Source organism: Oryctolagus cuniculus, chromosome 5 (assembly GCF_964237555.1).
Source record: "Oryctolagus cuniculus chromosome 5, mOryCun1.1, whole genome shotgun sequence".
Lineage (NCBI taxonomy): Eukaryota > Metazoa > Chordata > Mammalia > Lagomorpha > Leporidae > Oryctolagus > Oryctolagus cuniculus.
Genome location: NC_091436.1, coordinates 8290525 through 8303832, shown reverse-complemented (window position 1 = coordinate 8303832; position 13308 = coordinate 8290525). Strand labels below are relative to the sequence as shown.

The following is a 13308-nucleotide window of genomic DNA, read 5'->3' as shown; positions in this document are numbered from 1 at the left end:
ATCCACTGTGCCACAGCGCTGGCCCCTGGATATTTTTCAAATATAACTGATGGTATGACCAATAGAAGAATGTTTGCTCCTTGTCTCTTCCTCTGTCTAGGCTAGCGGTCTGATTATTTTATCTTCTGCTGTCTTGTCCCTTCTGTGTAGAACGATATTCTGATGTCAGCAACTTCTGTGTTTTTTGTTCTTTCAAGATTTTTTTATTTATTTGAAAGGCAGAGATGGGGTGGGGATGGGGTCTTCCATCTGCTGGTTCACTTCCCAAATGCCCTCGATGGCCAGAGCTGGGCCAGGCTGAAGTCAGAAGCCTGGAGCTTCTTCTAGGTCTCCCATGTGGTTTCAGAGGCCCAAGGAGTTGGGCCATCTTCCACTGCTTTCCCAGGCCATAGCAGAGAGCTGGATCAGAAGAGGAGCAGCCGGGACTCAAACCGGTGCCCATATAGGATGCTGGCACTGCAGGTGGCGACTTTCCTGTATTTTTAATTGTTCAAGCTTTCATTTAGATTAAATCTTTGATATTCTTAGCTATTCTTTTATTATTGTGTGTATGTAGAAATTTACCAAAAATTAGCTCTCTCCTTTCTCTTAATTGTTTAAAATAGAGATTTGTTCTTTTATTTGAAAGGCAGGAGTTGCAGAGAGAGAGAGGAAGAAACAGAGAGAGAGATCTTCCATCTGTTGTTTCACTCCCCAGATGGCTGCAACAGCCGATCCACATCCAGGAGCCAGGAGCTTCTTTGGTTGTCGCATGTGGGTGCAGGGGCCCAAGCAGCTGGGCTGTTCCACTGGTTTCTCAGGTGCATTAGCAGGCAGCTGGACAGGCAGTGGAGTGGCGGGAACTTGAACTGGTGCCGTAAGGGATGCCAGCATTATAGGTGTTGGCTTTACCCGCATAACATAAGACCTGTCCTCTTTTTTTTTTTTGTTTTTTTTTGATGTATTTGCTTGAAAGGCAGAGAAAGACAATTTTCCTCTGCTGGTTCATTCCCCAAATCTTGCTTCTAATTTTAAAATCTACATGTTTCTTCAACTCATTATATAGTGTTCTTTCATTTGATACATATTGATTGAGATCTTCCACAGTGTTACACATTTCTGGTCACTGTAGACACTATGTGTATGAACACAATCTAGTCCTGTTTCTTCTGTCACCAATATTTTATTAATTTGAAAGGCAGAGTTATAGAGAGAGGTCTTTCGTCTCATGGTTCACTCCCCAAATGGCCACCATGGCTGGGGCTGGGCCAGACTGAAGTCAGGAGCTAGGAGCTTCTTCTGGATCTCCCACATGAGTGTAGGGACCCAAGAACTTGTGCCATCTTCTGCTGCTTCCCCAGGTGCATTGGCAGGGAGCTCGATTAGAAGTGGAGTAGCTGGGACTTGCTGGTGCCCATATGGGACACCATAACTACAGGCAGTGGCTTTACTCCGTACGCCACAACACCAGCTCCATCACTGAGTGCTTTAATGAATCTACTTTTTATGCAGATAATTAGTCTTACCTTCCAGTGCTGATGCCTGAGAGATGTTTTGTGAGTGGACAGTAGCAGCAGCAGTAGCTTGTATTAGTGAAGTGTCTTGAATTCTTTCTGTCTTGACATTGTAGCTCAGATTCTTTTTTTTTCCCCTTCCCTTGAAAGGTGTAAACAATGACACAGATTATACTCCCATCTTCAGATTCCTTCCTCAAAGGCCAGGGTTGCATCAGGGCCAAAGCAAAAAGCCAGAACCTCAATTTGAGTCTCCCCCTGGGGGGCATGGATTTGAGCCATCTTCCACTGCTTTCCCAGACCATAGCAGAGAACTAGATGGGAAGTGGAGCAGCCAGGACTCGAAACTGGCACCCTATGGAATTCCAGCATCTCAGGTGGATGCTCAGCCCACTCTACCACGTACTGGCCCCTAAATCTGGATTTTAAGATTATTTCAAGTAGGACTAAATCTTTTCTAGCCTCCTCTCCCCCCAAACAGTTCTCCCCTACACAGTCCATCTGTTCTTGCAAGGTGAGGTTTGCAGGCAGGACAACAGGAGCAAAAGCAAGGAAAAGAAAAGGTTACATGCAGCCAGGGGGTGGAAATAAGAACAAAGAATTAGAGTGAGGGCCTAGGATTTTGGAACAACTGAAGAATTTTTAAGGAGGAGGTGTATGTGGTTGATCGGATTTGCATTTTAGGCAGATCACTCTGGTTTGAATGTGGAAGATGGACTTAAAAGGAATAGGATTAAAATAACCAGTTGGGAGGCTCTTAAACATGTCCAAATGAGTTAATAATGCCAGTGCTGACAGGGAAGCAGGGAACGTAGGGTAAATACTTTGGAGACAGAATCAGTAGGACTTGATTCCCTGGTGGGGAAAGAAATGAGGAAGTCCAAGACGGAGTCACAGGTAGCTTTCAAGTTTACCTTTCGGTGTGACTTGGATACATTATGATGCTGGGATAGAACCTACAAACGAGGTAGATTTAACAAGAAAAAGTGTATAGGAAACAGGAAATTCAGTTTTTCCCTCCCCTCCAAAAAATAAAGAAAAAAATGATGAATAGTGTCAAAGACGAAAGAAGCAAGTTTACTGGTTCCAGGGAATGGAAGTTTTGGGAGTTAGAAGCACAGCCCCACATCTTAGGAGGGTGGGATGGACTAAAACCTGGAGGACTGATTGCAGACTTGGAGAAGAGGTTGCCCCTGCCCTGTCACTTGCACACCTTCGTCGTTCCTGAGGTTGAGAGAAATTTCCTTCCAGTCTGTTTGAATCAAGGATTCTGGATTGAGGACACCAAGAAGACTTGAGATTGGTTTCTGTGAATGGTAGCGCCTCCAGCCCCTTTCTGCCGTTAGCCGCTGGAAGGTTGGCCAGTGGGTTTAGGTCATGCTTCATTATCATGATTGTCCTTTCCCTTGCACGAGCTCAGAGTCTTTCTGCAGAAACTGACAGTCCTAAACTAAACTAAAATTGGGTCGTCCTGTGAACCACAGTGAGGGAAATTAACAATGAAATAATGTGGCTCTGTAGGAAAATATGCTTATATTCCATGGAATAAAGAGTTGAGCAGGTTAAACAAAAAGTCTTCTAACAGGTAGTGTTTTAACAACATACAAAGAAATACTTGTATGCCAAAAGGCGTAAGATTTGGGAGGCTGACACAGTAGCACAGTGGTTCAGCTGCTGCCTATGTTGCCAGTATCCCATACGGGAGTGGCATTTTGAGTCCTGACCACTCCGCTTCAGTCCTTCCTGTTAAGTGCCTGAGAACAGCAGTCGGCTCACATATTTGGGCCCCTGCCATTCACATGGGAGACCAGGAGGGAATTTCTGGCTCCTGGCGTGGCCCAGAACTGACTACTGTGGCCATTTGGGGACCAGTGGATGGAAGATCTCCATTCCCCCACACCCTCTCTGCCCTTTTTTTTTTTTTTTTTTTTAACAGGCAGAGTGGACAGTGAGAGAAAGAAAAAGGTCTTCCTTTGCCGTTGGTTCACCCTCCAATGGCCGCCGCGGCTGGCGCACCACGCTAATCCGAAGGCAGGAGCCAGGTGCTTCTCCTGGTCTCCCATGCGGGTGCAGGGCCCAAGCACTTGGGCCATCCTCCACTGCACTCCCTGGCCACAGCAGAGAGCTGGCCTGGAAGAGGGGCAACCAGGACAGAATCCGGTGCCCCGACTGGGACTAGAACCCGGTGTGCCGGCGCCACAAGGTGGAGGATTAGCCTAGTGAGCCGCGGCGTTGGCCATATCATTCTGCCTTTAAGATGAATACATTTCAATCATCCGCCTGCGGTGCCAGCACACTGGGTTCTAGTCCCAGTCGGCACCGGATTCTGTCCCGGTTGCCCCTCTTCCAGGCCAGCTCTGCTGTGGCCTGGGAGTGCAGTGGAGGATGGCCCAAGTGCTTGGGACCTGCACCCCATGGAAGACCAGGAGAAGCACCTGGCTCCTGGCTTTGGATCAGCGCAATGCACCGGCCGTGGCGGCCATTGGAGGGTGAACCAACGGCAAAAGGAAGACCTTTCTCTCTGTCTCACTGTCCACTTTGCCTGTCCAACAAAAAAAAAAAGATGAATACATTTTTAAAAAAGATTTTGGGTGGGCATTGGGGTACACTGGAGTAAACTGCCACTTGGTCACTGTGTCTGCTGTCAGAGTTCCTGGTTTCATCCCACTTTGGATCCAGCTTCCTGCTAATGCAGTCCTGGTAGGTAGCAGGTGATGGCTCATTCCATGTGTCCCTGTCATCCATGTGGGAGACCCCTATGGAGTTCTCTGTTCTTGGCTTTGGCTTGCCTCACCCCCAGGGGTGGGCATTTGGGGGATGAACCTGCAGATGGAAGATGGATCAGTTTCTGTCTTTTGAACAAGATACAAAAAGTTTAAAAGCCAAACAATGGGATGGTGCTATGGTATAGCGGGTAAAGCTGCCACCTGCAGTGCTGGCATCCCATATTGGCATTGGTTCGTGTCCCGGCTGCTCCTCTTCCGAACCAGCTCTGCTATGGCCTGGGAAATCAGTAGAAGGTGGCCTAAGTTCATGGGTCCCTGCACCCTTGTGGGAGACCCGGAAGAAGCTCTTGGCTCCTGGCTTCGGAATGACACAGCTCCAGCCATTGCAGCCAACTGGGGAGTGAACCAGCAGGTGGAAGACCTCTCTCTCTCTGCTTCTCCTTCTCTCTCTGTAACTCTGACTTTCAAGTAAATAAATACATCTTTTTTAAAAAAAGTATTAAAGGCAAAAGTAAGGCTCAATAAACTAATCTTAAATGTTGGATTTGGCACGAGACTATGATCACTTTAGGGAAGCCCGTTTCAAGCTTCAGGGTTGAGGCTGAAGCAGTATTTTCAGTGGTTTAATAGGACATAGATCAAATAGAGATGTGGCTAATTTTTTTAAAATTTTGTTTATTTGAAAAAGAGAAATCTTCCATCTTCAGATTCACTCCCCAAATGACCATAACTTCCATTGCTGAGTCAAACCTAAAATCAGGAGATTGGAACTCCATCCAGGTCATTTTCTGCTGAGTCCCCAGGCACATATGTTAGGGAGCTGGATCAGAAGTGGAGTAGCTGGGACTTGAAATGACAGTCCAATGTGGGATACTGTGTCGCAGGTACAGCTTGGCCCACTATGCCACAACACCAGCCCCAATACTGTTTTTTTAATGAGGTTGACACTAGTTCTTTATTACTTATTAGGCAAGGTTTGAAGTTGTCTTTTGTGGGGGGCACTGTTATGATGTAGTAGTTTAATACCTCAGTCTGAAGTGCCAGTATCCCCTATGGGTTCTTGTTCAAGACTGGGCTTCACTTCTGATTCAGTGCCTGCTAACGTGCCTGGGAAAGCAGCAAATGATGGCCCAAGTACTTGGGGCCTTACACCCATGTGGGAGACCCAGAAGAAGTTCCGGGCTTGGGCCTGGCCCAGCCCTGGCCATTGCATCCATTTGCGGAGTGAACCAGCTAGTGGAAGATCTCTATTTCTCTGTCTCTTCCTTTCTCTGTAATTCTGCCTCTTAAATAAATAAGTGAATCTTTAAAGGAAAAAAAAGATGAGTCACTTTGGAATATGTATGCACTGTAGGAAAATCTTAAGCCTCATGTGAGGCTTAAAAATGAGGAATTTAAAGGGAAAAAGGGTGGAAGTAAGGTAGATGAAGCAGGAGGAGCAAGTTAAACGGTTGGGCTGAAAAGAAGAGCTTCGGGGCAGGCCTGTGGCCCAGCGGTTGCGGCTGCTGGGGACATTGCATCGCATCGCAGAGTGCTTGGTCTGCTTCCTGGTCCTCTGCTGCCAGTCCAACTTTCTGCTGATGTACACCCTAGAAGGCAGGAAGTGTAAGTACTTGAGTCTGTGTCACCCACGTGGGAGATTGGAATTCAGTTGCTGAGCATTGGCTTTGGCCTAGGCCAGCTCTGGCTGTTGCCAGCATTTAGAGAGTGAAACAGCAGATGGAATGTATTTCTCTGCCTTGCAGATAAAATGAAAATAAGTAAAATTTCAGAAAAGAGCTTTTCCTTTTTGCCTTCAGTGATTGAAATTAACAAAACAATAGAAAAGGTAAAATGAATCCTCAGGAGTTAACTGTTTCCTGATAGATCTGTTTGCCTGATGTACTAACTCATCTATTGGATTTTTAAAAAACATGAATTGATTTATTTGAAAGAGTTACAGAAAAGGGGTGGGAGGAGAGGGAAAGATGCCTTCCTTATGCTGGTTATTTCCCACATGGCTGCAATGGCTTTGGCTGGGCCAGGTTGAAGCCAGGAGCCGGTAACTCCCTCTGGTGGTAGGAGCCAGCCCCAGGTACTTGAGCTGCTTTTCCAGGTGGATTAGCAGGGACCTGGGTCAGATGCACTCAATTAGAGTGCAGCAGGCAGCTAACCCACACAGTGCCAGAACACTGGCCCCTCTTGGACCTTTTAAGTTATGGAATTCTTCCTTTGTCTACATGAAGTCTTTGTACACTTACTTAGTTAATATTGGACATAAGTTACTCAGAGTAGTGGTTATTATTGGATTTTATAAGACTTGTTTAACTAGTTTGCTTGTAAATACAGTACATTGTTTTGCTTTCCTTTGGTATTCTTGTTTTTCATTTAGTCTTTTGCTGGTTAACTCAGAATAGCATTAGGAATAAAACTGACTTTTCAAATATATTCTCAAGGTTTTTTTTCTCTAGGACGTGAAATTTAGTCTCATCAGATTACCTGTCTTTCATGACTAAAAATATTGACTATTGGGACTTTGTAAACTTAATAGTAAATGAGTTCAAGTCAGTGTTTTAGGGACTGTGTTTTAATTATTGACATCAGTACATTGCAGTATACTGTAAGACATGCTTTAGTCTCCTTAGAGACTCCTTAGCTGACCTTACATTGAATGAGCAATTAAAGCTTTTTGTTTGGAATGAGTATATTTTTAGGGAGGGTCTGTACAAGTTAGGTATTACACAGAGAGAGAAGATGGAGAGAGAGAAGGGGGGTGGTCTTCCATCAGCGGGTTCACTCACCAATTTGCCACAATGGCTGGAGCTGCATTGATCCGAAGCCAGGAGCCAAGAGCTTCTTCCAAGTCTCCCACGCGGGTGTAGGGATCCAAGGCCTTGGGGCCACCTTCTGCTGCTTTCTCACCCATAGCAGAGAGCTGGATTGGAAGTGGAGCAACCAGGCCTCAAACCGGCGCCCATATGGGACGCCAGCAGATGCTTTACCCGCTAAGCCACAGTGCTGGCCCCTACACAATATTTTAAATTTTGCTTTTTTTTTTTTTTTTTAATCTGAAAGAGAGAAACAGATTTCCCCTCTGGTGGTCCAAAATGATGCTGGACCTGCCTTAATCCAGCAGCTAGGATGGGACCTCAGTCCAGATCTCCCATGTGGGTGATGAGGACCTGACCACTTGAACCATCACTTCCTGTCTTCGGGGTGCACATTAGAAGGAAGTTGTAATGAGGGGCAGAGCCAGAGTCAAACCCAGGCCACTCTGCTTAGATGCAGGTGAACTGTGTATCATTTAACTGCTACACCAACTATCTGCCCCAACGTTTGTTTTTGCTTTTCTTTTAAGGTTTATTTATTTGAAAGGCTGAATTAGAGAGAGAAATCTCCTGTCTGCTGGTTCACTCTCCAAATGGCTGTAATGGTTGGTGCTGGGCCATGCTGAAGCCAGGAGCCTGGAACTCCATCCAGGTCTCTTGTGTAGCTACGTAGTAGGGGCCGGCTCAAGCACTTGGACCATCTTCCACTGCTTTGTCAGGCTCATTAGAAGGAAGCTGGATCAGAACTAGAGCAACCAGCGTTCCAGCTGTTGCTTAAATGGGATGCTAATGTTAGAAGTGGTGACTTTAACCTGCTGTGCCACACAACACCGGTCCCTGACATTGTGTTATTTTGTTTTTTTGTTTGTTTGTTTGTTTTTGTTTGTTTGTTTTTGACAGGCAGAGTGGATAGTGAGAGAGACAGAGAGAGAGAAAGGTCTTCCTTTTGCCGTTGGTTCACCCTCCAATGGCCGCTGTGGCCCGCGCATCGCACTGATCCGAAGCCAGGAGCCAGGTGCTTCTCCTGGTCTCCCATGGGGTGCAGGGCCCAAGGACCTGGGCCATCCTCCACTGCACTTCCAGGCCATAGCAGAGAGTTGGCCTGGAAGAGGGGCGACCGGGACAGAATCCGGCGCCCCAACCGGGACTAGAACCCGGTGTGCCGGCGCCTCAGGCAGAGGATTAGCCTATTGAGCCACGGCGCCGGCCGACATTGGGTTTTGATATTGATTGGATTGCTGCAAAGTAAGACATAACCTTTTTTTTTTTTTTTTTTTAATTTAAAGATTTATTTATTTGAAAGAGTTACACAAAGGAGAGGCAGTGAGAAAGAGAGAGGTCTTCCACCCGATGGTTTACTCCCCACTTGGCTGCAACGGCCAGAGCTGCACAATCCAAAGCCAGAAGCTTCTTCCTGGTCTCCCATGTGGGTGCAGGGGCCCAAGGACTTGGGCCATCTTCTGCTGCTTTCCCAGGCCACAGCAGAGAGCTGGACTAGAAGTGGAGCAGCCCAGACTAGAACTTGCACCTCTGTGAGATGCTGGTGGATTACCCTACCATGCCCCAGTCCCAGCCCCAATCCAGTGATCTTTATTCTTACATCAATAACCTGAAATAATTGTTTTAATTGTGCGATGTTTTAAGAGGAATAGCTTAACAATTCAGTTAGTATCTGTCCTTTGATTTGATAGTAATTGTCTCTTTTGCTTTGCGCAGACTCAAATCCAGTACCTCAAGCAAGTCCAGCAGCCGAGTGTTGCCCAACTGAGATCAACAATGGTAGACCCAGCGATCAACTTGTTTTTCCTAAAAATGAAAGGTGAACTGGAACAGACTAAAGACAAACTGGAACAAGCCCAAAATGAACTGAGTGCCTGGAAGTTTACGCCTGATAGGTAAACAAATCATACTCCCCAGTCAAGACTTCCCTGACAGTCCCACTACGAGAAACTGTGGTGGGACAGCCAAGTACTCGTTTCCTCACCAAGACTCAGACTTTTTGAGCCAAAAAAAAAAAAAAAAACCAAACCACATTCTTACACTGTCCAGCCTGTAATGGTTAATGTAAAACTTACAGATGAGCCTTGTGTTTCAGCTTTTCTCTCTTCCCCTTCCCCTTGCTTCAGAGGCCTGATGCCGTCGGACTATTCCGAAGAAGTGGCCACCTCCGAAACTTCCCCTTCTAAAACATGTAGACACTTGAGAAATGTTTCTGTTTGAAGAAAATAGAGGGAGAAACAGAAGTCTTAAGTCTGAGGCACACTGTGTCTGCAGACAGTTTGGAGGAATGAAAACCTAGAGCCTTTAAATCATGAATTGAACATGTAAAATTCCAGTAAAATGTAAAAATGGAATATTCATCGCTCTTAACCTTGAGCATAGTGACTTAGAGACACTGTATATCAGTTTTGCCAATAAGACTGTGGACTTCACCATTGTTCTTGAACTTCTGGGTCAAAACTCAACTGAGGTGATTTTGCCTTTAAAAGGGTTTTTTTTTTGTTTTCTTTTTTGTTTTTTTGTTTTTTTGTGTTTTTTTTGGTTAAGAACCAACTTTGAGTAGTCATGAGAAAATCAAGCAATAGATGTCAGTACAAGTAGTGCATACCTTTAACCATTTAGCTTGGAGCTCTGTGTTTCTTGATGGAGCCTTAAATCAATGTGGTTTAATCAATGGTTTGTTCTTGGAATGGTTGCAAAAACTGTAGATAATCTTACTAAGGACTGTATAAACATGAAGGTCTGGTATCAAACTTCAGGTTTAAACTGTTCGAAGCATATAAACATTCATTTCATAACTAGATTGTATAAGGATATTGGCTGTGAAGAGACTCACTGCGTTACTTTTTCCAGTAGTGAACATTATGAAACCCCATTCCATTCAACAGGCACATGTGAAAAGAGCCTTGTCGTTGGTGTTAATGGGGGAAAGTGTTCCTTCATTGTACTTGGACTTTTTGTATTGAACTCTTGATATTAAATTAAATGTGCCTTGAAATAGTTGGTTTTTTTTTTTTTAAGTTCAAGGAATAATATGATTTTGTTGTACTCTGAAATATTTTAATTTTGGGGGGCTATGGAGAGCAGATTGATTTTGGAAAATTGTTGGTGTGCCCTTCAAAGTGAAAGGCTGTCTTATTTTTAAAAGATGACTTTATTCCAGCTGTATCCTAAAGACAAGGAGACACGACACTTGTTACTTGACATGTTGTCCCAGGATATTGCAGAGGGGTTACTGTGGGACAGCCTCACAGGGTGCCTGCCAGAAGACTGGGGAGATGATGTTTTGGAACTGTGGGCGGCCTAAGTGAGACTTTTTGTGAATTGGAAAAGATAGAGTGATCATTTCTAGCAAATTCATTCACTCATTTAGAGAAATGAGGCATTATTTTCTTCATGCTTCCATCCAATCCTGGAGGTGAATTTTTTTCGTCAGATCACTGTGTAAGTCACCAATTCGAATGTTTTGCTTGGTGATAATGGAGTCTGAGATGAGTGGAAGATAAATGTTCCAGCTTGTCCCAACGTTTAAGTGCAGTTTTAACATGAGTGACTTAAGTTCTCTCTTAATCATTCAAACCAATTGTAAGTATCTTGTATGTTTGTGCTTTAGGGAACTGATTGTGGGGTAGAGGGTGGGTTGAAGGCATGGTTTGTGTGACTCAGCAAGAAGTCCACCTCTAAAATTCTCATTGTCTGGGGGTTGCAGGGTAAGTAACCAAATGTGTTTGAATCAAAATTGGCTGACTGTGTCACAGGCTTTTATATATCTTGAAGATCTCAGTAGAAACGGTCTCTTTTCAGTAGGTCAAGAAGTAATTCATAAAAGATGTTATTACCATGTACAAAATCCAGCCAGCATCCTTGCTGTGTAAGGTTAACAGTCACTTTTAAAGTCTGTGGACTTTTTTTTCTTATTATTAAGCGTTTCTCTTTGCGATTGATAAAACAAGGAATGCTTCTGTATGAGGTTGAAACAGAGTGGAGAAAGATGGAGATGAAGAGTGTCCCCTGGCTGTGACCTTGACCCTTCCCTATTTACTCTCAGGAGCAGTAACTGTTAATCTCTTCATACTGGCACGATAATTTCTGTGCGATGCGGGCATTTGATGTGTATTTGTCTTACAGCAAATGTGATCATACCATTCATACGGATGATCTGCAGGGTTTTTTTCTTTTCACTTTATCTCAGGCATTTTTTTTTAAATATTTTAGTATGTCTAGATTATTATATTTAAATGGTTATATACTGTTTCCATTATAGTAATGAGTCATTTATCCTAATCACTTAAAATAGATTCTTGTCTTGTAAAATTACGCTATAAGTCAGAGTATGTCAGGTACCAAGAAATATATCATTCATTTGGGACAGTAGTCAGTGCTCGCTCTGGAAAATTCACGTAGAATGAGTCTGGTGTTTTCACTTACCCGTTTTCTCACTTTTAATTGTGTAGGAGAAAGATCCCCAGAATTTTCTTGTTCACCTTAGTTCAAAAATTTCACTGATGTGAAACGCATGCATTTTACAGTGGTTAGACAGGTGTGTTTCAGTTTGCATTTAGTTAATTATGTACACATTTTCCCAGAATAGCCTGCTACTCTTCCTCTTGATAACAAGAGCAACATACAACGTCCATTGCTTTTCTTAAGTTCTTCTCTTGCAGTATTTCCCACTGTGTTTGTTCTTTGAGTCATTCGATTTTGAGAACAGCTTGGATTTTTTGCTTTTAATTTTTAAAAATTACGTCAAAAACAGTGGCAGTTAAATCATTTTTTGGTGTCGTGTGGGGCACATATTTTACATGACATAGTTAAAGTAAAATTGCAGAATGTTTAAAGAACAGTTTAACAGGTTTTTTTTTTTTTTTTTTTTTTTTTTTGACAGGCAGAGTGGACAGTGAGAGAGAGAGAGACAGAGAGAAAGGTCTTCCTTTGCCGTTGGTTCACCCTCCAATGGCTGCCGTGGCCGGCGCACCACGCTGATCCAAAGGCAGGAGCCAGGTGCTTCTCCTGGTCTCCCATGGGGTGCAGGGCCCAAGCACCTGGGCCATCCTCCACTGCACTCCCTGACCACAGCAGAGAGCTGGCCTGGAAGAGGGGCAACCGGGACTAGAACCCAGTGTGCCGGCACCGCTAGGCGGAGGATTAGCCTATTGAGCCGCGGCGCCGGCCTAGTTTTTTTTTTTTTTTTTTTTTTTTTTTTTTTTTAAGATTTTATTTATTTTATTTGAGAGTTAGAGTTACAGAGAGCGGTAGAGACAGAAAGGTCTTCCTTCCGTTGGTTCACTTCCCAAATGGCTGAAACGGCCAGTGCTGTGCTGATCCGAAGCCAAGAGCCAGGCGCTTCTTCCTGGTCTCCCACATGGGTGCAGGGGCCCAAGGACTTGGTTCATTTTCTACTGCTTTGCCAGCCCATAGCAGGGAGCTGGATTGGAAGTGGAGCAGCTGGGACTAGAACCAGTGTCCATATGGGATGTCAGCACCGCAGGCGGAGGATTAACCTACTGTGCCACGGCACCGGCCCCCAAGAACAGTGGTTTTAGTAAGATTATTTTAATCACTATTTAGCAAGTTATAAGATTTCTTAAAATGGCATTTGTTTATTAAAAGGTATTGATTTTTTGCATTTGTGTTTGGTATTTTTGTAGGGGATTAAATCAGGTCACTAGTTTATATGTTCTATAGTTGTCTATAGGGTTTGTATTTTCTGCTGTAGCTGGAAAAAACTAATGCTGTGTGCCTTGCAAGAAAACAAAGTTGTGGGAGCATAGGTAGTCCAGTGAACAAAGCCCACTGTTTTTGACAAAAGGTGTCTGTCTCTTCATTATTTGACTTCTTCTTGTTAGGTTTTTTTTTTTTTAAAGATTTACTTTATTTATTTGAAAGACAGAGAGGGAGAGGAAGAGAGAAACAGAGATGGAGGTGTCTGTTCACTCCCCAGATGGCAGATGGCCTCAGTAGCTGGGGCTGGGCCAAGCCAAAACCAGTAGCTTCTTCCAGGTCTCCCACCTGGGTGCAGGTACCTGGGCCATCCTGCGCTGCTTTCACAGACTCATTAGCAGGGAGTTGGATCAGAAGTGGAGCAGCCAGGACTTAAATTGGCACCCATATAGGATGCCAGTGTCATAGGCGGCCTGCAGCAGCTTTATTTGCCATGCCACAATGCCAGCCCCCATTGTTTGGCTCCTAAGTGCTTACTCACTGTAGGCCAATCTGAAGATGCTGATGGGGAATCTGGAGCTACAGTAACAAAACAGCAGCTAATGGTTGCCGTAGAAAGGA

The 13308-nt window shown here is 44.4% G+C and overlaps 1 protein-coding gene across 4 annotated transcripts in view; it reads left to right on the top strand.

Moving 5' to 3' along the window:
- Window positions 1-13308, top strand: part of WTAP (WT1 associated protein) — a 39619-nt gene that overhangs the window by 21550 nt on the left and 4761 nt on the right. For 3 of the 4 annotated variants that reach the window (XM_051854197.2, XM_051854196.2, XM_070073310.1), the window contains exon 6: window positions 8743-8921. In XM_051854197.2, the coding sequence (XP_051710157.1) occupies window positions 8743-8921 (179 nt within the window). Of the gene's footprint in view, window positions 1-8742; window positions 8922-9152; window positions 9497-13308 lie in introns of those variants that run through there. The other variant, XM_070073311.1, reaches the window with a different exon arrangement.